Source organism: Ammospiza nelsoni, chromosome Z (assembly GCF_027579445.1).
Source record: "Ammospiza nelsoni isolate bAmmNel1 chromosome Z, bAmmNel1.pri, whole genome shotgun sequence".
NCBI classification, from domain to species: Eukaryota; Metazoa; Chordata; class Aves; order Passeriformes; family Passerellidae; genus Ammospiza; species Ammospiza nelsoni.
Genome location: NC_080669.1, coordinates 45843281 through 45869541, shown reverse-complemented (window position 1 = coordinate 45869541; position 26261 = coordinate 45843281). Strand labels below are relative to the sequence as shown.

The following is a 26261-nucleotide window of genomic DNA, read 5'->3' as shown; positions in this document are numbered from 1 at the left end:
GTTGCAGTTCTGCTTCAGTTTTGGTGGTTCCTGGGGTGATTTTTTTGTGTATCTGGTGGTTTGGGGTGGTTTTTTTGTTGTTAGTATGTGTTTGTTTGGCCTTGTTGTTGGTAGTGGGTTTTTTCCCGTGAATCCCAAGTTCTTATGGAACCATAGTTTATTATATAAATTTCCACTGGCCTTTCAGATTCATGGATCATTATACTTCGCAGCAGTATGTTTTTACATTTAGTTAGACTAAACCCTTTTGTTGATAACATACTCCTGCAATGCAGTTATATACTGAAAGTCCAGGTGTCTATTCTGTGTTGTTATGTACCATAAAAATATGAATCCCAGATGGTTAACTAAAGAACTTTGCCTCTTAGAACCATAGTACCTTTTACTCTATCTTTTTTTCATGGTCACTTAAACTCATTTAACTTTATTAACTTGTTCCATGTTTACTTTTACTATATGTTCAATTTCTACTACAGGCACTAAAGATGAGATACATAGAGAACCATTGTAAAAGAACAGTTAAAGCAAAAGAACTGCTTTTTTCTATAGTGGGTAGTGTAGCATCTTGTGGATAAAGAACAGCAATATTCTGGCTATCATCACACCTGGTATGTATTCATTGCAGAGAACATATCTTTATTTTAATATAGCAGAGCAAAAAATCATCCCCATTTATTAATCTGATGTACACTAAATAACTTTGCATTTGTTTCACAGATGATAAATATTTTGCAGATAAATTTATAAACACTTCCACATTTTATAGATTTATACTGTACACAGTCATCCTACACAGAGCATGCCCTTTCACAAATATACAGACAGCTTTCCTCAGAGGACTTAATCAAAACACTTGGTCAAACATTTTGGAAGCTGGCAATCCTACACAGATGAAGATACTGGAAAGATGAGTTCACAATTGTACCAGCTGGACTTGAAATGAAAAATTCAGAACTCCAAAAGAGAGAATTTATCAAGGCACACACATGCAAACACATAGATACAATAGTGATGACTGTAACCTGCTTTCCAGGTGCACACAGCAGTAAAGGAAACAAAGAAAGAAAGAAACAGAGAGGTCAGGACCATTGCCAAGATCTTGGTGCAGATTAGCAGATCTGAAATCAAATTCCGATGTTCAAATGGCAATTCATCTTTAAAGTAGCTTCTTACCCGTATATACAATATGTACATGTTACCTTGCATTGAGAAATGGAGATTGTACGAAATGGTAATGATTTTCTTGAAAACACATGGCCACTGACATACCGGTGTGTTTGTTCACTGAAGACTGCTTGAAAAATGGAACGGCCAGTTGGCTGACAGCAGCTGGAAATTTGAGTGGAAGTTTAGAAGCAGAAACTGGGGACAGAAAATAACTGTAAAAAACTAGGAAAGAACACATATTTTCCTTCTGTTGCTTAGCATTAGAAAATGCTATCAGGTTTTTAAGAAGATGCAATGACGATGCCAATAAATTGCAGTGAAAATAAAAATGGAACAAGTTTTTGAGAAAATCAGTAGCCTTACCAGTAAGTTGCAGTGAAGACCAAGAGCCCTACTTTCTGTACCTCATCCTTGATACCTGACTTCTGCACATATATCATTACGCTGCAGTGGAAACTGCCCACTTAAAAAAACATCTAATTTTGTATGGTATATTCCGGCATATATTTGAGGCCAAACATGAGATACAATTTAGTTACATCTAATTTTGTATGGTATATTCCGGCATATATTTGAGGCCAAACATGAGATACAATTTAGTTGTCACAATGTTGTGCAGCTGAAGGTAATACAGCATTTTTTAAAGTTTAATTTGGGTTTTTAATAAAATATTATGTAGAAAATGATTAAAAGAAGTTGCCAGTTGATTCACTTAGCTTATAGCATTGGTACTGAAATCCTTTTAATGTTTGTGAAGCACTACATTCATAGGAAAAACAAGGCTAAAATTATTAATCCTAAAAAAAGGGCTGAAAAGACACATTTTTCTCACAATAGAAATTCCACCATGGTAGTATATACAGTCATATACCTCTTATATTTGAAGGACAAAGCTCCTGACCCTAAAACACTGCTTCACTGATTTAAATAGGGATGATATTACACATACAAAGCTTCTGACATGTAACACTTTGTAGGATCTTAAACCACTTGGAGGACAATAAATGCAGGCAGACACTGGCAGCTTGGGGCATTTTTAAAATTCTTATAAATGAGCTAGCTTTCCTACAGTGCTAATTTCATGCCTGCTCTCAATTTTTGTTAGGAGCAAATGTCAATTTAGCCTTTCATTTCATTAGTGAGGCACTAAAAGAATCAGTCACCATATTAGGATGATTGGTAGCAGGAAGGAACAGGAAAGCACTAAAAGGTTTGTCCAAAAGAGATGATGGGAGGTTGTGTTTTTGAAGCAGCTCTTCAAATATTCTCCGTTTTCTCCCAAGCCATTGATTTTAATCTATGTTTACACATTTCTGTATAAAAGGTAGTACTATCTACAGCTGCTACAGATTTGAGTCATAATTTTCTACTTAAAACTGCTTGTTTGTGATCACAATTAGAAGCACTATGCTATGGTTTCATTCATTGCATGTGTTTACTCATTGGAAAGGTCTCCTCCTTTCCAAAAGAACTATCATGTAAGCCTTTCTTAGCCTCCTCCCAAAGGTTTTGTAAGCACTGGTATTTAGTTTATCAACTCAAAGGAGACATGGGGATAAAAAAGAATAGCAAGCTTCTTGGGTTGGATGGTTCGTTTGTTTTAATCTTACTATAGAGCTGGCTTTCCTATAACAAACATATGTTCTTTCATGTGAAGGGAATATGCCCATTCTTCTGCTTTCTTACTTCTGTAGCACGACTGCATGTCCCCTACCAGAGGAAGAATACTTCAGAGAGTGAACATCCTGAAAAGAGGAAAGAAGAAATGTAGCAGATGCCAGAGCTTTTGGAAGAGCTCTTTCCACTGTCACTGGTCGGTGGCTATGTGTGGCTATTTTCACTCTAGATTGGCTTCATTTATAGTATCCATGACTTTATATGGCACTAATTACTGTAGAAGATCTTCATGGGTGTTAATCATTAATTGAAAAACACCCTGGCAATGGCTCTGTTTCTGGCTGGTCAAAAATTGCTGATAAGAACAGTAGCAGATAATTCTTTAACCACATCACTAGAACAACAGCAGCCATATATGCAGAAACAATGGAAAACATACAATACAGAATATCACAGACATTTTCTCATACATTACACAGAAATTAGCATGTTGATATCCCCATGGACCATTTTGAAGGCCTTTTGGTTGAATAAGACAAAATTTATAGCTTTTAGGAGTTTATGTAACCGAGAGTGCTGTGTCTCCTAGCCACTGGAACACCAGTGCCTTGGCATGATGTGCTGTTTTGCTGTTTGGCACCGTGTGATGGGGAAGGAGGGTGGGCTGGGCAGACAGGGGAAGGCAACAGCCAAGTCAAAGCTCATTTTTCAGATCATTTCAGGAATCCCCTTCCAATGACTGGAAGCTAAGGGCCAGTTGAGATGACTCTTGGCATCACAACAATTTTGCACATGAATAAGTAAAGGTTTCTGCAAAAGGAATGGAGCAGGATGTTATTTGTGTTCAAAACATAATGAACAATGAAGAAAGTAACACTGTCATGGAGAAAGAGATGAGAACATGATTTGTAAGTTTAAGATTCATCTGCGTTATAGAGATGTGTGTGTCCACTCACCTACATATGTGTTCACTTCTAACTGTGTACTATTTCTTTACAATATGCAATATTATATAGCTTCAGGCTAGGATTTGAAGAAAACATCTGAAAAAATAAAAATAATTGAAGCCTATTTCTTGAACTATTACTCTTCATTGTTTACATTTAATTTGATTCTGTTTCAGTATTTTTCCCAACCCTCTTCTTTTTAACTGGGTAAGACAGACCCATGTAAGATTCACAAAATATTTTTATCACATAGCCAGTGGGGGATGGGCATACATGTGGTCATACAAGGCAGACATTAAGAGGACAGAGGACATGACTCATAGATAAGAATACATGCAGAATTGTACAGGAGAAGTGCTAGCCAACAACTCTATCGCTTGACAACAAATGAAACTGGAACAACACATATGACACTGGACTCTTGCAGAGTACTCTATTTGCAATGGGCTGTGAGTGCTGTCCTTTAGCATTACAGCAGCTTCAGCTTGCTTGGTCATGACTGCTTGTGAAAACTGAATGGCAAGTGGTAGGTGTCCAAAATTAGAAAGTAGAAAGCTAAGCCAAAAACCAGATCCTTAGGATCCAAGAGAAATGAACTTAGGTGGCTAGCTGTGGGAGAGAGTGATGAAAGTGCCTGTCAGCTCTTTTTCTCTCTCACTTTCTCTCTCACTCGTGGGCTGGTATGTCTGGCTACAACTCAAATGTGTTGATGGCCAGAGTAGGGGGAAGTGTCTACAAATCATCTTGGTTATGTGTCATTAAAATGTATACTCATGAGTACCCTGGGTGGAAAGAACAATACTTTCATGTCAGGTCATCCTCACCGAAATGCTCCTGTTGTTATGTAATCTCCAATCTTTAGTTATCAGACTGTGTACTGGTCCGGATCGAGCAATATGTTCTAGACCTTTGTCAAAGAGAATAGATTGTTTACCCTAGAAAGCACTGTACTTTTCCCTAAGTGTTTTGGTCCTATTAAACGTAACTTGTGTGCATGTTGTGGGAAGAGACTGCTGAAAATTACTGCTTTGTTCATTTTGAGTTTCACGGCATGTATTCAAAGGCCTAGAACTCCCTATTTTAGGCCAGCATCTTTGTACATAATTCAACAAAATGTTTAATAAGAAAAGTAAATAAATCAGGCCCAATTTATCTTTCTTCTGTTTTTCTATATATCAGTCTTATACAGCTAGAGTGGGATTAAAAATAAAAAAGGCACCCAATGATAGTGAATCTAAATATATTTTGCAGCACTTGCTGAAATTATTAGAAGAAAGCAAATGAAGCTGATAGCAGCAAATGGACTGGTTGTAGACTATGTGAGGTTAAATGAAGGTAAGCGAGATCTGCAAGTAGCATTTTAAGTTGATACTTTCCATTTAGTTCATGTTTTGAACTGAGTTCCAGATTTTCTGGCTAACATGTCTCTTCTAATATCACATTATTACCTGAACCACGTCTTACCTTGAAAGTACAAGCAGAAGTCTGTATTTTTATGCTGTGTTTTTTCAACTTGCAGCATTTGAAAGCACTAATGCAGGCAAATACCTAATATTTTACTGTAAGTTTAATGAACAAGAAGGCAGGAAATATAGAAAAGCAGCCTCTCAGATGTGTTTTCTTCTGGAATATGATTACTGAACATGTGTTTTCTTTCAAAACACCAGAGGATGTGGAACATTTCTGTTTTTACATCTTGTGTCTTTGACCCCCTGAGTGCAAAGATTCATTTTTTAACATTATGATTGAAATTTCAATTGCATTTCCAGGTTATTAAACAGGAAACATGGCTTGTAGGTTGTATTAGCATGATATCATCTTGTTTAGGTAAAGAGGTGCGACTGGATGTAAACATTTTTCTCTGACTAATGAAGATTAATTTAAAACTCAGAATGGGAAGAAAGCTAAAGCCTAGCACACAGAGGCTGTCCATATGAGGGACTGAGGACTATATTACTTTGCTGAGAATTGGTATCCGACATTGTGCCTCAAGAGCAGTTACACAAAGATAAGGCTCCACAGTGGTAGATAAAAGAAAAAAAGAATACAGAATATAATTTTTCCTCCAAATGGAGCTGAGCTAGGTGCACAGGCAAGAAGATTCCCTTAAATCAGGAGATCAACAGGCGCTATTCTGAGAAGACACCTCTCCTTTTATTAGGTCAGCCTTCAGGTAAACGTGGAGCCTGGCTGTCTCAAAAGGTGAGATTCACCCACAGAGGACTTCTAAAGCTTCTTTACATACTGTTTTTAAAAGTTATAACCAAAATGCAAAAGATATGTAATGGAAATTCTTACTGAATGTCAGAAGCAGGTGAGAGAGTTTTAATTTTCTTTAAGGCTGGTCCCCCTAGCAAGAAAAGTAATTTGGAAAGCAGAGCTTGAGTTAGCAATCTTAACTTTGATCCATATTCCTAAAATGATAAAGGACAAGTAGACTACTGGAGCCATCAGGAAGGAGGGATAACTCTTTTTCATCAACGCTCAGCTTTTGTACTACACAACTCTGTAAGGGAACTGGTAAAAATCAAGCTGAGAGGAAGAAGGTTTCCCAGTAGGTCATTAATTACCAATGTTGAGCGCTCCACCATGAACACCTATTCCTAGCTCCCCTTCTAGGAGCCTGTACTCAACAACCAATGCAGTGGTTCCCAAATGTTGTAGCGCATGCTTCTAAGCAGCAGGATGCTAGCATGGACATAACCAGGCTGGTTAAAGAGTACTAATACGATAACTAAGATGCTTTCAAGAAATTAGAGTCTGCTAAGTCAAGTTCTACTATTACACAACCTGTAAGGAGTGAAATTAATTCAAATAAAATTTCCTTGCCAAAAATGAAAACATGTGGTCTCTTTTGTGGACAGTTTCCAAATTTCAAAATATTTGACTGTTATGGTTAATAGCATTCTAAATGCCATGAGTCTTATATGTTTTCAGGGGTTATTGTGCTTTTTGTCATTTCTGCTGTTGGGATGAGCTTTTTCAGCTGCACAGAAAAATCCTAGATGTTATATCCTACTTCAGTTTAGACTGACAGGGATTTCTAGTTAGCAGTCAGTCAGTTCTGTGTCTGTGACCAAAAGAGACAAATAAGCAGTTTTGATTACATAGGTTTTATAACTGTAATACATAAATGCTATCAAGTTTCCTTCTGTCTGGTATATTAGGAATCTAGCCATGCCACTAAGTGATTCTCTGTGTGACATATAAGTGAATAGAGATAGAAAGAAAGTGCAGATCCTTCTGTTCAATATTTATTACCTGTGATTGCTTTGGAGGCTGCAAGAAAAGACAGAATTGCTGAAGACCAGTCAAATTACTTATAATGTGAGTAACACTTGTGTTCAGATGTCCATAGATTTCTGTTCCTGTCTGTGGATTTCACCTATCTCACAAAGTTATTTATAGTGTGAAATTACATTCACTTTTTTGTCTTTATGAGATAAATCTTTACTGTGCTCAAGTAAAAACTATTGAATATTCAAACAACTTTGATGTTGGCATGCACACTAGCTCAAATCTGTTGAGCCAGCTAGCTTACCATCTGGGAAAATTCTAACTTTCAGTTTTGTTTCATATGTTGGAATTATTCTTGGTTTTTTTTCTTTGTTCATCTCTTTAATTTACTTATTCTCCCAATTCCTACCCACTCTTCCTTTTTCTTTTTCTACCTTAGAACATTATCATTCTGGACCATGCAGTGTCCATTTTTAAAAATCTCTGCTAATTCCTGTTGTTGCTACATGTCATTTCATCCAGACTTAATCACAGACCTATGATACAGTCAGGATTTTTGTTAAGACCAACACTGAAGTCAACATAATTTTACATGTTGGAGATTTTAGAATGTTAAACTTGAATCATAGCCCTCAAAAGCTGAACGCTATTTTTCTGTGACCCATTTCCTTCAAGCTGGTCAGAAGGTATGAAGTGCTGCATGTGAGTGTTACAGGAATTACATGCAGAGATGGACAGAATATACTACTGCAAGAGGACAGTGCAACACAAAGCAATATTTTACCATTGTTGTTGGTGTTTACTCCAAATATGTACAGAGGCTTCAGATTTCAAAATAACTTGTGCAGTATATGCAAGTAGTTGAACATGTGCTACTAATGAATTGCACAGAGAAAAATGGCTCAAATATAATATTAATTGTAGAAAACAGCCTTAAATAATATTAAGGCTATGATTGGTGGAAAAAAGGCCACAGATGCAAAACTAAGGCCAGAATTTTTTTCTAGACCTTAGTGAAATGAGTTCTTCCTCATTTATTAGCATTGTTTAGAAATTTAAGAGTCATGTCGAAGTCATATTTAAACATCAAAATATTTAATCTCAAATATCTTCATCTCAACACTCCAAAATACACACACTTGCTAAACTTTTTTTAAAATGACCAACATCAAAATAATGTCCCCTAGTTTTCCATACTCACGCTGTTTAAATTCTGCCAATTTTCTCATTTCGTAGGAGAAAACAGCATCTTGGGCTAACACTTTTTGTGCTACAATGTGTAGCAGAGGCATTTGTTAGTAACTGAAAAAGTCACTTCTAAAACCAATAGATTAAACAGTGAACTATGAATATGTTGAATGATCTTCCTTTACTGATTCTTTCAATATGACAGCGATGATGACTGATAAAGACTGCAGTGCCACATATTACTACCTAAATCCAAGTTCACATCTAAGAACAAGAGAAAAATCAATTAAAAAAGGTCTGGCTTATTATATGATGACCTTATTTGAAAGCTTAGTTGCTTGGCAATGATTCATCTATCTAATAAATGCTGTCAGACATAATTAGAAAAAAATACTGAATAAAATTTTCCATATGTTTTATAGAAAATTTGTTATTTCACACTTGAAACCGCAGATAGTTAATCAGCAGATATAAGTTGTCTTAGCTCCACTGAAAGCAAAGCAATTTTTTGTCATTAGAGGATCTGCCTCTTTTCTTTGATGATTTTATAAATGTATCTGTATTAAATTTGTAATGCTGATTTTTTAAAGAGGTCCCATAACTTCTTGCATAGCGTTAGGACTGATGGGGAATTTTCCATAAATCAGGATAGAAAGAATGTATTTACTATCATTTGTTTTCCATCTATGCACTTGGTCTAATAAAAGCATTACTATTCCCTGCAGTCTTGCCATGGCTTATTTCTTAGTGGCTTTTCAAAGAGACATTTGAAAATATCAACTGGTCAGACATTTCTGGAACTATTAAAAATTAGCCGAGAAAATGGTTATATTAAGAAGTATAGAAACTATGAAAGTAATTAAGGTCTTTATTTATATAAATGCTAAATAAATCTCTGAAAGTATCATCCTTATAGTTCAATGGCCTGATTCTGCCTTTATTCTTACTAACAACAGCAAAACTATTTGCATTCATTCATTCTTGGAAGAAGACAAATTCACTGTTTTAAATGAAAAAAAATCCAGATGCCACAAGTGAGAATAAAACAAAAGTTTTCTGGAGCATCAGCAGCAAAAAGTGACAATGTTAACTTTGTTATTCTCTCTGCTCCATACCTATATGGACCTTTAAATTCCCTGCAATAGCTGTTGCCTTCTCCTCAGTCAGTAAGAGGTGCAGTTGGTAATCTTTGCTTAGATTGAATCTGCCTAAAAATGTTTCCCAAGGAAGAGTCATGGCCACGAGTTTTTATCACCTAAGCACAGCTGCAGAAGGTCACTGTTCCCAGTATTGATGCTATCAGTGGTGTTTCCTGATAAATGCTGCATGCATTGATACATTAACATTCCCTGCACCAATACTGCTAAGTAATTGACTTGCACGTCTGTACTGTTACTGAAGCCCACAATGCCACGGCCAAATTTAGCATGTGTTTTTGAAATAATCTGACTGCTTGCATTTTAAATATATAATTATCAGTATGGTTTTTACCTTCTTGGATATGTCACCAAAACTGTAGTAAGAGGTAGCTTTGCACTTCAAAGTGAAATGGGTTTGAATAACAAAGTATGCAAGCAAACAAAAGTGAAATTTAAAACTTTCATACAGAGGTTGCTAAATCTCTGCTACTCCAAAATATCTTTTGGGTTTGATTTCTGACATTTGAGCACTCTACTGTGTGTTGAGAATCTGAAGCCTTTGCACCACCAGTCAGGAGAATGACATTTGTACAAAGAAGGAAATAAATAGTGAATGTTTTTTCCAGTTACATCAACACCTGGGTTCTTGTATCAGGAAGCCGAAGTCCTACCAGACCTCCACATACTAGAACAGTAGAAGCAAGGAGAATAGGGATTGCTTTGGTGATACCAACAAGGGAACCAAATATTAGGTTTCCAAGTACAGCTGCAGCTTTGCATAGTGCATTCAGAAAGCCAAAGCCTGTTGCCCTAGAAGAGAAAACAAAAGAAAGTTAAAATACAGGTGAAAGAGTAACACCTTTGAGACACATCCTCAGTGCAAATAAATCAGTACAGTCCCAATAGCTTAAAGAAAATTTATGCCAATAAGGATTCTGTGCTCATATTCAGTGCTCTTATTTGGAATGAGAAGTTAAAGATCAGCTGCTACAGTATTTCATTGAGGCAATTAATTTTTCTGCCTCAGGGATCAAAATGTGAAATGAATGACTGAACGGGTGAGTTTGCACCTCTAGAGTTGAACATGGAACTTGCAAATGGAAATTCAGTACAACTTAAATGGCTACATTAGGAGAGCAGACATGTCAAGTAGCTCCCAAAGGAGAACTGCTTTGTCATCTGTGTGATGATTATTAATCAGAATTAAAGGATGATCATCTTAGGGTACTGAATTAAAACTGAGTTTCTTACAGGTGGTACACACGTCGAAACAGTGCTTTTTCAAAGGCTAATGAGACTTCCAGTATTAAAATAAATGTTCTTCTCTTAGAGGTAAAGAAGATAAGGTATAAAAAAATCTGTTGGGTGAAAGAGGTATCTGAGAAACTTTGGACAAAAGGAAAAGGAAACAGACTGCCAAGAGAAAGTATGACACCCATAATTCAGGTGGAGCCTTGCATTACAGTAATGTGATTTTAGTAGTCTGAAGTATTTTTATTATTTTGTAATTCTTGCATATACGTCTTATGCAAACTACCATAATTTAAATTGTGTTTTGACATGACTGTATGATTCATTGATGCAGGAATAAGCTTGCCCTACCAAAAGTTTCCTAACAAAGATGTTTGTGTCATGGTAGAATGTGTAACATTTGTCAGCTCTCTTAGAAATTCAAGAAAATAGTTGTTCTAATTTTCAGACAAAATATTTCTTGCTTGTACTGCAATTAAAAGCCCTAGTCTAAACAAGAGGAATTAAGAGAAATGCTAGTTTTCTAAGTGACTTAAAAGACTCTGCTTATTCTACTGAAGCACCTGTGAGCGAAAGGAAGAACTCTTATGCTCAGATGTAGACTGAAATCCTGAGAAATTTGAAAAGCTTCTACTGGGGCTACTAAAGAGGAGCCAAGAGAATCAACTTGAAGTAAGAATACTTGACTCCAGCTGAGAGCAAGGATACAGTGTATCAATGCTCTTTGCAGAACAGATTTTTGTTTTAGAAAACAGCAAACAATTATATCAAGGCATGAGAGACCCTCTGTCTGAAGCAACTGATCGACCTGGCCACAGCCCAGAGAGTCAGAGTCCACCTCCTCTGCTCCTTGGCAGATCTGTACCTCAACAGTGTAGATCACCTAAGCCTTTTGGTGTCATGCTTCCAGGCTGTATGTCTGGGGAGTGGTAAAGGCTTCAGTCTGGCAGAGGCGACCAGGATATAGTGGCTTTCAGCACTGTCCATGCCCTGTCCGGGATACTGTGCTTCAGAACAATACCAGTCACAGTATATTTGAGGACCCTTCATCAAAAGAATGATGACTAGGTCTAGATCCTTCTTGTATATTCCTAAAATACTGTGGTTTGCTCTAAGAAACATAATTCCATCATTCTAGTTAACCCACAAAGTCACCTCCACAATCTGAACAACACTTGGAGTGTTCCCTTTTGAAATAATGGAGGCTTTCCTTTTGAATTCTTAAATAATTTAAAAGAATGTCTGCATGTCTTAAGACATGTAATGTACTAATTAATACACCTTCAAATAGTTTTTTTCCATTACGTTAAATATTAATTTTCTATTGTTGCAGGCCAAAGTCAGTTCCCTTACATAAAATACTGTAAAAGTAAATTCAGAAGAGTTGACAGTGTTCTACTGTTAGCTTTGTGTATTATGTCTTTTCTGAATCTGGGACAAAACACAAATTACTTTTTTTTTCTGGATGATTATATATTTATGTACTATTAGTCTGACAATATGTCTCTTGCACCCCCTAGCAGTATTTTAATCTCTGAAATGTCTAATATTTAGCAAAGAAATCACTGTTTTTTCTGAAGTAAGCACAATTCCTCTTTGTGTAAAGCATGGCATCCATCCAGACAGTGCATGACACTAAGTATTGGCAGTATCAAAGGAAAAAGAGACAGGTCATTTCTACAGCAGAGTAGAAACTTTCCAAATAATCTGTGGGAAAAAACAAGTAGAAGAGATCTAGATATGTCTCTTACATGTTGAAAGTCTTTATTTACTTGTTTTACATGTATTTGATTGAACCTGCAGTACTTTTACAAAACACATAGTGCCAAGGAAACCTAAACATGCACATCCTGGACATAACAATTTTGAAAATGACAGGTTCTTCCCTCTGGCAGCCAGGACCCCCAAGGCCCGCCAGAGAGCACATTGCTGAGAGCAGCAGATGAGGAAACTTGGGGAAGTGTTGTGTTTGGAAATTTCTGACAGAGAAACATTTGCAGCAGCTCCTTGAAAATACCTTTTTCAAAGGAGAAACGAGCAAGGTAAAACATTCCCATTCTAAGTACGCCCTTTGGAAAAATGGGTCTGAAGGAGGAGCATGAGATACACTGAAGGAAGCAGAGAAGAGCATCCTACTGGAGTGAATTTCCAAAGCCTAGGAGAAAATAAGCAGATGTCTAGCATGGCAACATTTGTGCTCCAGGGACATATAAAGCCCAAAATATCTGGAGGAATATGACCCAGGATGTGGTGTAGCTACTGAGAAGGAAGGAGCCCAGACTGGCGGATCTTGTAGGGTTCACAAATCACAGAGTGGGTAAGGTTGAAAGGGGGCACAGTGAGTCACCTCGTCCAACCTCAAAGCTCAAACAGGGTCATTTTAGACCAGCAGGTCTGTCCCCAGCCTGCACTGGTTATTCTTCCTGAGGTGCAGGACCCTGCATTTGCCTTTGTTGCATTTCAGATGGCTCTTCTCTGCCCACATCTCCAGCCTGTCAAGGTCCTTCTGAAGAGCTGCACAAAGCATGCAGGTAGGCAGGAGATTCCTGAGGAAAGGGCTTTGTTAAAATAGACAAGCAGGAGTAAAGAGTAAAGATAACACAACTAGACTGGAAAACCAAGTTTATGTGATAGGATAACAAGAGATTGCAGCTATTCTGAAGAACTCAAGGGAAGAAGGAAAGGAAAAGAGTCAGAATGGTTCTAATGTCAGCCTCATTTATGCACCTAAAGTTATGGTGGTGACTGGTTGTGATCAAAGTCTGCACATAAATATGATTTTCTTGGTTGTCAATGCTAATGTAAAATCAAACTTAACTCCAAGTAACAGTAACAGAAAAAAAACCCACAGAAAAACTAGACACCTAGTCATCAACAGCCTCAGTATATTCAGAGATACCAGAACTCCCCAAAGAATACACAGATCCAGCTAAAACAAATTTGGATAGATACAGGCAGGAAATCTTTGGAAAAACAATAGCATGGAACATATGGGAATGTTTTACTTATGTTTAATGTTGTTTTATACTACCTTATAAAGAAAGGTAAGCTGTTTCATAGAGGTTAGCTGCTTATGTCAACTAGTTATGACAGTGGTCTGAACACAATTTTCTGAACAATTTGAACCATTTCTTTTCATGTTCTGATTTCTACAGATGCCACTGTTCTTTGGATCTACTACTGATTATATAACCAACATTACTATATCAGGTTCTAAAGTAATTTTGTAGTACATACAATACTTCTTCTGTCTGAACAAAATAAAATTTTTTTTGCACTTAAAAACCAATTCTGTTAGTAAAATGGACTTACTGAATTTTGCTGATTTTAAGGGGTTTTTATTAGTCTAATCCCATTCGTATTATCAAAATATAAACAAATCAAAGTAAGAAAAAGTAAGCTTATTTTATTGCCCTTAGCCGTCCTGATAATTAAAAAATTAACAACCCAGAAGAAGTTGAATCTTTTAATCTTTAAGCAGATTTCAGTCATGTCCTTTTGCCTAAAATAGGCATGTAATTGACATGAACAATGAGATTTTAACAAGCTTAGAGTAAATTGTTGTTATGACCTGTACCTGAAAAGCATTGTCACTGTTTAATCCTATACCTTCATACCCTTCAATTTTAATAATGTGTTTGAATATGTTTGTACTTACAGTCAGAACAAGGTGTCAAACCAGCTCTAGGTGTAGCAAATTCAGACTGCCTGCTTTTTTAGAACATCCTTCTTAGTACAGTGTTTGTGTTTAAAACTCTTGAAAATCTGTATTAATTCATGCTTTTATAACTAATTCTTCTGAATCCAGGGAAATAAAAATAGCCAGGAAATAAATATGCTGCAAATTACACATGTGTATGACTACAGTCTCTTGCAGCATTAGTACAGTAGTCTCTGTTACAATGTTTGAGGAAAGTCCAAGAGTATCAGCAAATGATTAAAGTTAAGTGATGTATCATCTTAGCATGATGAACAATTAAGTGAAAAATCCCAAGGGATTAGCACCATTTATATGTGCTCCCATTTTCTCTGTGTTGATCCATTATTGGACAAACATTTGCACAAAAATGTCATGTTGACTTCATGAGTAATCCTCATTACTAGTGAAGGGAGACCAGTCATAAGTAGCAAGAATCCTTTGTCCAGCTAGAGAGTTCATTTAAGTCTTTCAGGCACATCAGTAAGAAAATGCTGGTTAATCAATTTAGGATTGTCTTAAAAAAACCCCAGACACAGAATTTAGTATTGATAGGAGAAAAATACAAATGTCTTTAATAAAAATGTCAGCATGAAGAGAAAGCTGGATGTTACTGAAAAGGAATTTTCCCCAATGTATTTTACTTCTGCTGTTGAGAAAGCTGTGACAAAGAAAAATGCTTAGCTTCCTTTCATCCAAGGTCCACATAAAAATGGCAAGAGTCCAAACAGTTAAAAATAGAGGGATTATCCAAGTCTTTAGATTAAAAGAGCTTGTTTCCTGATTGCCACATATGTTCCTTCTTAGACCAGGTGCTTGTATTCCTACATAAAGTACTTCAGATCCACTTTTCCACTGCTGATAAAGCATCTAAAAACTTCATTGTCCTGTGGCAGAGTGCTACTAAATGTGTAGCACAAATATTTGTTATCTATCTTGCCAGAGCAATTTACAAAAATGGCAAGTTACAACAAAATGTTGTTAGAATTGACAATATGTAAGGAATTAAACTGAGTATCCAAACGTTCTATGGACAATTTTCCATGCCCAGATATTTTCATATTCTCTTAAAAAATTAGTACAGAACCACATATCATGTTCATGGCTTGATCAATTATAGTGCTTAGTGTGCAAGTAAAAGTGTGGAATTTGCCTTCCTTCCTCGGACTACTGCAAAAGGCATAGGTGTGGCAGGTCATGCCTTAAGAACTTTAAAATTTCAGCAAAATGTAGTTGAGCTATATCCACAGGATGAGAGTAGAAAATAGCTGTGAGGAAATCTACTGTAAGTCAATTACTGCTATTATGACTCAAAAGAATATAAAATGTCTCTTCTTTTTCTTCTCTTCATCCACATCAATACAAACTTGGAGATAAGATACTGTGAGAATAATATTTATTGTTCTGAGCATAGATCCTAAGGGTTCAAGAAGTGAAAAAATTAAAAATCATGAACTGAAGATAGACTTATTCTTTAATTATGGCCAAACTGTTAAGAACATTTTTCAGAGGCATTTAAAAAAGGGAAAACAGGATGACTTAATTTTATAGATGACCTTGAATTCTAAGTATTCCTGGACAAGATTCAAACCCAGATCTATGGCAGCCATAGAAAAATGATGAATTGTTGGTTATCTGCTGCAATCTGATTTATTCTCTATGTGGAAGTTGATCTATTTCTATTCCACGTTCTATTTAGGTTTTAGTTATTTCTTGTATCATCTTCCTAGTGAGAATCTTGGCTTATAATGCTGGTGCTTCCCAAGTTCACAAGAAGATACTTACCATTTATGTGAAAGTAAGAATTGCTTTTTAAAGTAATAAAAATGTCCTAAGGTTCCTTCTTCAGAGAACTTAAGCTTTCTTCCAACCTGTATTTTTATTACAGGCAGAGCTGAGGAACTGTGCAGTGTTATTGCAGGCCCCTTGGGCACACACATTACAACGCAAGCTGTAATTACCTCATCACATAATATTTTTTTTCCGCATCACTCTGCCAATGCAGAGAACAAAGAGGGCTTGAGGGTAAAACATAGAGGTAGTGAAGAAAACTTAGTTTCCCTCATCTACTAGAGAAGTTAGAAGATGCACTGTGAATAAGATTGGGAACTGCGCAATGAGAAAACAGTTTCATGGTTAAGAGAGTGGAGTGCTGTCAGAGGAAAGGATAAAATCCCTACTCCTGTCGCAGAATTTGCATATGATGCAAGCAAGTCCCAAAAAACCAACAAAATGGTCTTTAAGCACACATTTCATATTTTCTAGGTGCTCAGCTTTGCACCTTCAGGTTTATGCTGCTGGAGTGCTAGGCACCTATGGCTGTATTGAAGTTACACTTTCAGCCGATTCCTCCTTCTAAAATTCTCAGTGACTGTAATTTTTGGTGTCACACACTCCAGCCTACAGATTTCTTCTCCTCATGGATGGCAGAGTCCATTAAGAATATAAGGTAAAGAGAGGTAAGAAAAGAGACAAGAGAAAATAGAAGTTCTTTATATTCTTGAGCTGTATTAATTTACTTGCTTGTTGGAAATCACTAGCTAGTTTATATCTAGCTATCATAGGTGTCTTTTAAAATTTGTGTATTTAAAAGTTTAAAAAATGGTAGGATATTATCAAAATATTATTAATTACTTCATCTAGAAGACAGAAACACACTTATGACTAACATTAGTAACATTATTTTTCATTTGAACACAACTTCATCATTTGCCTGAGAACCATTTGAAATTTATACATCCTCTAATATCTATTACAGCAGTTGTACAAACCAGCTGATGCTTTATGAAGAACATGAAAGCAAAAGCTAACCTAAAATAGCATAAAATTTGGCAGTACTCATCAAGAAAGTAGGACAAACTATGTAGTTACCTCAATTCCAGGGATCAGTAAACTAAAATGTAAATATATTGATGAGTGTGAATTTATACAGAATTGAAATCTATCAAGATTTTAAAGCAACTATAGCTGATGAAGAATAAACTGAAATGTGTACCCTGTATCACACAGACTGCACATTGCCAAACTGTTTACCACACTCCTACCTGGCTAAAAGCCAGTATGATCCCTAAATACCTAGAATACAATTTATTTAACACCTTTCATATTATACTGCATGACACCAGCAAAGCCCCTGCAGTTCAACAGCTGGCTGGTCTGCAAGAGGAGGAAAAGGAGGGGCTACCCAGTCCAGCCTCTTGTGCGTGGTAGCATGAAGCGGCCTCCTTCCAACCATCTGTCTTTGAGCCCGACCTCCAGCTACCCTTTGCTGCTTTGCTGCGCATTTGTGCTCATTTCACGGACAGGCTGTAAGGAAATAGTATTAAACACTGACAGAGTGAGCAAGGTATTTGTGCTTAGATTCCCTTTACAGGAGAATCTGGAAGTCAGTTTCAGGACCAGATTCACTCTGGAATTTGTTTTGCTTTTGCTTTGTAGCAAAAGAGAATATCATCTTAAGTATGAAGGATTTTACATGAAAAAACAGATTAGGAAGCTTCATGTTCCACATATGCTGAGAAAGGCTGTTCACCCCTACAGTTACTTGCAGAAGCTGGAAATTCCCAGCAAACTGTGGCAAGCTGTGCCTGGTTATGGAGATCACAGGAATCTGAGAAGGAAACCCAGGACTATGAGAGGCAAGCAATGCTGGTTGTTAAACTGCATCTAGTCTGGATTAAAAAAAAATAAATTATCAGACAAAAATTCTTGTAAGCAAGTTATTTGAGTCCCTGAAGGTATTAATTTTCAAAAAGTTCTACAAAATAAGAAGTAGTTTTGCCTATCTACAAAAAATCTTGAATTGGTTGTTTACTCATAACCAAGCTGGCAAAAACTAGCAGTCATGATTCCATCACTATCAGAACATCTGGGAAAAAGTCTCATCAAAAGCCTATGTCAACAATGTCTTTCCAGGCACAGGTACATTTACCCATCAGCCTTTTTGTACTGATAATTCAAGGGGACAAGTTTTTTCTCTGATGTGTTGCAAAAACCAACTCAGCTTCAATTAAGTTTCTGTTTCTGGACAGTAATTCCTGCATACAAAAGATTTTTAAATAGAGAAAAGTTGAGTAAGAAATTTCTGTAATCCCAAAGCTAGTAGAATCTATGAAAAACAACCATTTGTAGATACAACTACAGATGCCTTAACACCTGTATAGATATATATAGATAAATATAATTTAAATTATTTTTATGATTCCTAGTAATGATTTTTTTTCTATTAACAGCAATGGCTTTTCCAATTATTTTTCTTTATTTCATTTTAGGAAAACATATGTGGCTATTACATTCAGCAATACCCAAAAGATGGTAATTTCTACAGGATATTTATTAAAATTATTTCATAGCATTTGGATGGTGGAAGTATTCTTGCCAGAAGAGCAATTTCCTGAGGTGTATTAAAAATACTAGCAATATTGAAGCTCAGTGCCTGGGATTCATAAATAGACTGGTGTTGTTACTTGATATAATTACAGCTGTGGACATCAATTTCTTGTCTGAAGAAGCACATAATTTTAAAATTACAATGAAAGGAAAACAGGGAAGCCAGTCTACACTTTTCTAAATCTCTTCATGGACAACATTAAAGACAAGGTAACTCCTTTCAAAGAAATTACACTTGCCAGTAAGGCATCATTCATTTATAAACTGGAAATATTTTTCACTGCATTTCAAATATCCAGTGGATAACATCATAATTAGCACTGCAACAGGAGAAAGGACACGATGTCCTTTTTAAGGAATCTGGGAAATTTTACTTAAATATTTTTAGGGATTTGAGAGGGGGGAAGTATTAAAGTCATTTCAAGATAGCACAGCTTTTACATTTTTGCACTCCCCTTACAACAGAGTATGACTCAACAGTTCTTCCTTCAGTCCATTAAGTGGTGTAAGGTCAGGATTAAAAAGTGCCCTGTATCCAAAAAAAGCCCCGAACTATGTTATTTAGCAGCAATGCAGGATTTGAAAATTGTCCTGAGATTTCCTGCAAGAGCCCTGAAGAGTCAAGAGCAGTGCCCAAGGTAATTTTTACCCACCTAGTGTACACTCCTAGTGGCCCCGCATACAAATTCACGGCAGACTGATCAGCAGCACAGCGTGGTTCAGACAGAGATTTTTATCATGATTCCCACCACTTCACAGTCAACAGACAAATGCAGCTGTATTTCTGGTTTGGACCAACTACTGCCCTTTTATACAGTTAAACTACAGGAAACTCAAAGATAGTCCATTATTGTTTTCAGAAATACTAACTGTGTTTTAAATGAGAGTAGCTGTTAGACCTTCTGCTTTCAAATGAAACTACATTTATGGTATTTTCCTGATTAGGAGATATTTCATGCAAATACATACTAAGTTGCTCAAAACCCCTCATTGTTTCCTTTCGCTTTTCATAGGACAAATTATTAATTTGGCCCTCTCAAAACACCACTAACTCCATAAGGCCCATATAAAATAATTTCTATTTGCCATTTCTGCTGATACATAGTTTCAGTGAGTTTATGGGAGATGTAACTGCACATACCTTCTGTCTGTAGGATACAGCTCCACAGTAATAACATCTAGAGAGTTCCATGCTGAGATGGTGAGGCCATTGTAGAGGCACAGCATACCTATCATCATGGATTCGCTGGTCCCAAACCACAGGAAAAAACAGCTGATGCCAGAAAGAACCATGGAACCACCTAGGTACAAGGCAGGTGAAACAAACATGTAGTGGAGTTGTATATAAAGAATAACCCTCGTTTTGCCTTATATTTCTATGCACACAGTGTAGCTAAATAAGTGACCCAAACATTTGAGTTAAAAACCAGAGACCTCCTCCACTGGTAAGGCCAGACAGAAAGACAAATGTTGAAGAAAGGAGGTCACAGAAAAAGATATGACTTCTCACATATATCACAAAGCATTAAGTTGGAAGCCTCTTTGAATTCCCAAAGCAAGATGCCTGAGCAAAACTACTCCCATTATTCTTTGTTCATCATCTTTTGCTATTACATGAAACATGTTCATATATTATAATAAAAATGCTGTATTTGTTTTCTTGTATTTATATAGAGATATTGTCCTAGAAAATAATGACAATGAACTACCACATAGTTCTCTAAGGAAATTGAAAACAGATTTCTCATTGTAGACAATCCGCAGGAGATACCTTTCAACTGTGTTCCTATGCAAAATAGATGACAGACAAAGAACAGCTGATACTTTCCAGGAGCTGCTCCACTAGCTGAGGGTCACCTGTGCACACCTTTCCTTCCTTTATATCAGCTGAAGCAGAGATAAACCAATGGCCATCAGTCTCCAAAATCTCATTCTAAATGCCTAGAATTTAGCATTTAGACCATGGTCTTGTAATATCTGTGGAAGAGCAATTACAGGTGGCCACAGGTCCCTTTTTTCCCTAGAGTTTCAAAACTGGGGGCTTTTAAAAATAGTATTTATGATGGCACATAAATGACAGCACATAAATGACAAATCCACAGAAAGAATGTTTTTCATTTGTCTAGCCAAATTCCTTGAAAAGAGGACATGTTACTTTTGATGTTCCCTGTACCAAAGTGAAGCCCCTACCTAGCATCGTTAACCGTCCTATTCTATCCATCAGGAGAGCAGACACAATATTTCCTGGTAACACTGCCAAAGTTCCCAGGAAATTAACAAAGTAGATCCAGTAGGCACTGTAGTCATCATCAAAAGAAATCTGGCATCCTGTCCTGACGTGAAAAAATGTGCAATTTATCAATTCACTGTCAACAAATTTATACTGCTCGAGATCTGTGGAAAGAAGAAAAAGAATCATTTCAGCTAACAGCCAACTCCATGTGCAACTTTTGATTAAAAACATTTCAAATTCAAGCAAATGTAATGACAACTTGCAACTTTCACAGCTTTGCAAAAACGGCACTTAGTTGCTGCTGGTAATTTTGATAGTTTTTATCTTACTAGAAAAATTTGCAAAGCTCTTGAAAAGGACCAACTAAAGCCTGGAATTAGGAAGTTATAGTACTGTATGTTACCCTGGCTGGACTGTATTTGGTTAAGGCCTTTCAGCACCAGCTGGTCTTGCATAAAATGTGCTAGGTATCTGCAAGTTTCTATGACTCAGTCTTTCTCAGTATCAGGCCTACTATTTCCTGATGAGACTGTCAATTGTGGTCATTTTTGTTTGACTTCCTTTAAGGAAATATTCCCGTGGAATTTAGTTTAAACTGATTTTTGTTTCTGAGAAGGCCTCATGGTCTTCAGCTTGTCCATAGATGAGTTACTCTACATAGTTGATTCTTCTGCCAATACCATTCCAGAGAACTATCCCTGAATTCCTTTTATTTTCCCATTCCTTTTGTCAGCCTTATAAACGTGAACCAAGAACACCTTCCTTCCACATTGAAGTCATTGCTTGCTCTGAAATCCAGGTCTGTTACTGTTATGACTGCTGTAGTTACAGGAAAGTGGGAAGAAGTGCCCCATCTTTTCAACAAACTTAGTTGGCCATGTTCTACTTTCAGTTATGTTTTATTAAACTGGAAAAAAAGGAAGTCTTCTTTTTTCATATGTTTAAACATATGAAAATATACAATACTTAGGAGATTGGGAATGAATATAGACCAGGTAATTTGGATTCTATACCCCTGCCACAGCAAGCAGATCGAACAAAGCATTTCACCAGACCCTTTTGCACTAAATAAAAATACACTAGTTAAAGCTACCAGTAAAATGGGAAATGCATTTTCTTCACTCCAGACTGAATCTCTTCAGAGATGGTTGAAATCAAAGATGAAAAATAAATCACTTATTATGTGAATAAAATAAATAATTCATTTTCTGAGGCACTATTAGGCCTGCAGTATCTCTTTTGCAGTGAGATCCATTCACTTCTCTGTTGTAACAAGCTAGCTGCTTTTTATAAATTATTATTCATATTATTCTTATTCTTATTCTTATTCTTATTCTTATTCTTATTCTTATTCTTATTCTTAGTTTACAAGAGGACTTCTTGTATGTCTTATTAGAAATCCAGAAATTGTAAATGTAAGATGAAAACATGCAGCTGACCAATGGGCATTTGAGGCTGTTTCTCATACCTGTGTTGTAGAAGGTGGTATTCACGAAAGTACAGTTCCTGAAGTATGTGTTCAGTGAAGTGATGTCTTCAAAAACACAGTTCTTAAAAAGTGAATCTTCAAAGGTTACTGATTTAAACTTCATCATAACAAACCTGCCCAATGCAAAGAATTGCTGTCAATTTACCTTCATAGTTTTGAAATAGCAACAGATGCAGCTTTTTAGATCTAAAAAACCTCAATCCCAGTAACAATGGTTCCTTTGATGCATTTTGCAGATGTGATTAATGATTAACTCATTCTAGAATACTATTGCTCAGAATAATTAGCAAGACAAGTAACACCACGCAGTTACTGGCCCAAATTGGTAATATAATTTATTTGATAATATTTCTGTTGTTACTTGTCCTTAATCATCAATCAGAACCAATGTCATAAAATTCAGGAGACAGCCTTGTAAAATCACAATTGCTAGTAATTTGACATTACATCTGGAAACAGGGAGATCATGCTTCAGCTATTCAGTCCCTGTGAATAAACAAACACTAGCTAATACCAACAAGCTGAAAATAAAGAATTTTTAAAAGAAACTTGATTTGTCAGAAGAACACACTAGTTACTGGGTTAGGCTCAAATGCAAAACACACTGGTGTTAAAAATTGTTTTCACAAATGGCTATAACATGAATAAAAAGTTACATTGCCAGTTACACAGCTAGACATCTAACTGTAAGTATGTAATTAATTCTGTGCCTATAGATGCAATTATAATTATAATTACTATGTATATAAAACATAAAACGTTTGCTATGTACATAAAACATAAAAAGGTAGCTTTTTTATTTATGAACATCCTCCTTCCTACTGACTCTCATTTAACGGAGATTTTATCAAAATAAAAATAGAAAAATCAGTGACAAATTATATTACATACAGTGACTTTCTACCCCATGTCACTAAAACAATGCTTTTTTGAGTATGACTTTTTTAGTAAAATTCTACCAAATAACATGATCATGCTAACATAAGCAACCTTAACAAATATGTGGAATGGAATGGCATCATTATTTTTGTGATGTCTTTTATTTCACACGACGGTGTGGAAAAAAAGGGCAGTTTTTTCTTCCAAACACAGATCCAACCTTATTCTAATCAAACCTAGTGTCACTAGCTAAGTATTATTCTTATAAGAAGAGTAATAGTAGGAATAGGAACACAAAAAATATGCTATCTACAAAGTAGTAGGAATTAAATTCTCTCATGAATAAATTTGTTGGAACCACATCTTTATGAGAAAGGAGAGAAAAAGCTAGTATTTATCACAGTAAGTGACTTACTAACTAATGAATTCTTTTTTTGTATTGGTCAGAAGAATTGTGTTTTCAGCCCATTAGTTTTAGTCACTATATAATTTCTCATTTGTGACAGATTGATTAAAATCACGCTGGAGTTACTCCTTATCATTTTTCATGCAGCACTTTCCATTCTAAAATGTAGACTAGTTCCAGAAGAGAACAAAGAAAATATAGTGACTAGATTAGTCAGTTAAAACAAAAAATTACAGAACTACATGTTCTACATTCTTCTGATGCACTTTTTACCTTCATACAGGAACTATGTGACTACATTAAAATTGGTGTCACAATGATTTGAATTAAAACCCAACAGAAAAGCAATGTATTAAAAAGACAAGTAATGATGGATCTTCTCATTAAGAAAGAACATGAAGGAAACAGTGAGATTGAAGATGAGTAGGGTATTGAAACATTTATGAAGCAAGGATATCATATGGGTTCATATCTCCTGGAAAATGTTTTGTGAATCCCAAATAAGTCTCAGAGGCATATTAAATTTGCACATTTGAAAGAGTACATTACTGATTTACCATAAATTAATGCTAGATTTAGTGTTTCACAAGAATATTCTGTTTAAATTGATAAAACCTCAGTTACAGACAGTTCTCTGATTTTAGGAGAACATCTACATTCTGGAAAGGAGTGGGACTTGGAAGCTATGGCTAGGTTGAAAATTAAATAACAGCTATTTTTTTCTTCAGTACATAAACCTTTGACTATGTCAAAACTCAAGCACTACTACTACGACTAAATAATCACAAAATCAATTTTATTCACTTAAATATAGATTTTCGTATGGAAATAATAATTACTTATTATCATGACTTCAGCTGACCATTCACATGGTTGGTGTGTACATTTCTTAACAGAAACCAGATATCTAAACCAGCTGTGTTTAATTTTCCCCAAAGTTATCTAGTTATTTGTGAAGTCCAGATATAGCCTTAATATATTTGCCTTTGGCTAAAAAAATCACAAAAGGCATTGCCAGGGTGGTGTTTCCCATTTCAGAGCTGTTCATGCTTTTAATTGGTTTACAGTAATGTTTAGCTTTCATTTTTCTGTGATAAGATCCTAACCTCCCAATGTTCAGTCTGTTCACAGAAGTGTCTTTCATAAAAAAAAAAAAAAAAAAAAAGAAGCAGCAACAGAGATGAAAGTACGTCTTTGCCCAGCCCCCTACAATATACTGCATATGTTGGATCTGAAAACTTTTGAATCCCACTGTGAAAGGAAGTAAAACTGACGTAGGCTTTTTGGTCTGTTTTGCAGGAAGACGAGGAAGCTGGGTTTGCATGGTGGATCCTCACACAGGAACCACAAGGGCATGTACATTTCTTCCCATGCTCATGAGTCATAAGAAATTTAGAACAGAAATAAATATTTACTAAAAGGTAACAAAACCATCTATCATTACCTCATGGGAAAAAAAGGGTTATTAGGATGAGCTTTAAAACATGCATCTGTTTATTCCAACTAAGCCAAGATATTAGGAAACCTCTAGACCTGTCGTTGATGTATTCTCCGTTGCTGTGAATCTGATTTTCCAGTGTGAAGTTGAAGACGAAATGTGAGACCTCCTCGTTACGGAAATGTTTCACTCGGGATGCATACTCATCTGACTGCAGATGTTTAATGACATCAGGAAACCAGACAGATAAGCCATAGTAGCTGTGGAAAACCAGAAAAACTTCAGGCACCAATCTCACTCATTCAGAAATCTGTGCAAGGTGTGAATGAGCAGCTCCCTTGGACACTTATGTTACTGAGCTGCTGCTCCATCAGAATAAAGTCCTCCATAATATAGAATTATTGAAAGATGCTGACGCCAGAAGATGTCAGTTTTTCAAAGAAGGTATTCCTGATGAGTCAGGTTTGCAACCAAGAACAGACTAAATGACAAACACAGCATTTTGTGGAAAGATCCTGAATAAAAATTATGATTATAGTGTCAGAAATTTACATGCAGATGATTTTTCTGTCTGTCAAGACTATAAAAAATGGTTTAATCTCAACCACTCTTACCCAAAAGACAGGGTGAACCACACAGCAGTAAGTTTGATTGTATTATCCTTCACTGGGTAGTTGAAGCATCTCATAAATGTCAACCAAATCTGTAAATCATTATGAAACACATTTATTTACATATCTTCATTTATTTTGAACAGTTTTCTTAAAGGCTAGAAGATACTTGATTCTTATTTGCTTGCTTCTTGAGGGCATGAGAGAGAGCAAATCAGCTCTCTGGCCACACTTCTTTTAACGCAGCCCAGGATGTGATTTGCTTTCTCAGCTGCAAGAACATACTGTAGTCTCATATCAATTCTTTTTTGTAACCAGTGTGGACTATGTACAAAAATTCAACCTTATTCTGATCAGCTCAAACTTTCTTCATCTCTAGACAGCTTCATTTTACTTTTTAAAATAAACCACAGATTGTCTCAGAAATGTTTTCTTCTCACTTCCCAGTATTAGACAAATGATATTCCATAATTAGGGATACAATCACAGTTTGATATATTGTAATCTACTATGGCTAGAAACTGATGCCTGCACTATATGAGGAAAATGTGGGAGTACCACAGGGTCAAAGAC

The 26261-nt window shown here is 36.1% G+C and overlaps 1 protein-coding gene across 1 annotated transcript in view; it reads right to left on the bottom strand.

Annotated features, from left to right (window-relative positions):
- Nucleotides 1-9628: 9628 nt before the first annotated feature.
- SV2C (synaptic vesicle glycoprotein 2C) overlaps nt 9629-26261 on the bottom strand; it is a 98526-nt gene continuing 81893 nt past the window's right edge. Inside the window, exons 8-13 of the mRNA XM_059491917.1 lie at nt 25692-25780; nt 25173-25337; nt 22334-22467; nt 20823-21026; nt 19774-19933; nt 9629-10105 (exon numbers count right to left, since the gene is read on the bottom strand). Coding sequence (XP_059347900.1) covers nt 9922-10105; nt 19774-19933; nt 20823-21026; nt 22334-22467; nt 25173-25337; nt 25692-25780 — 936 coding nt within the window. The 3' untranslated portion in view covers nt 9629-9921. The remainder of the gene's footprint in view (nt 10106-19773; nt 19934-20822; nt 21027-22333; nt 22468-25172; nt 25338-25691; nt 25781-26261) is intronic.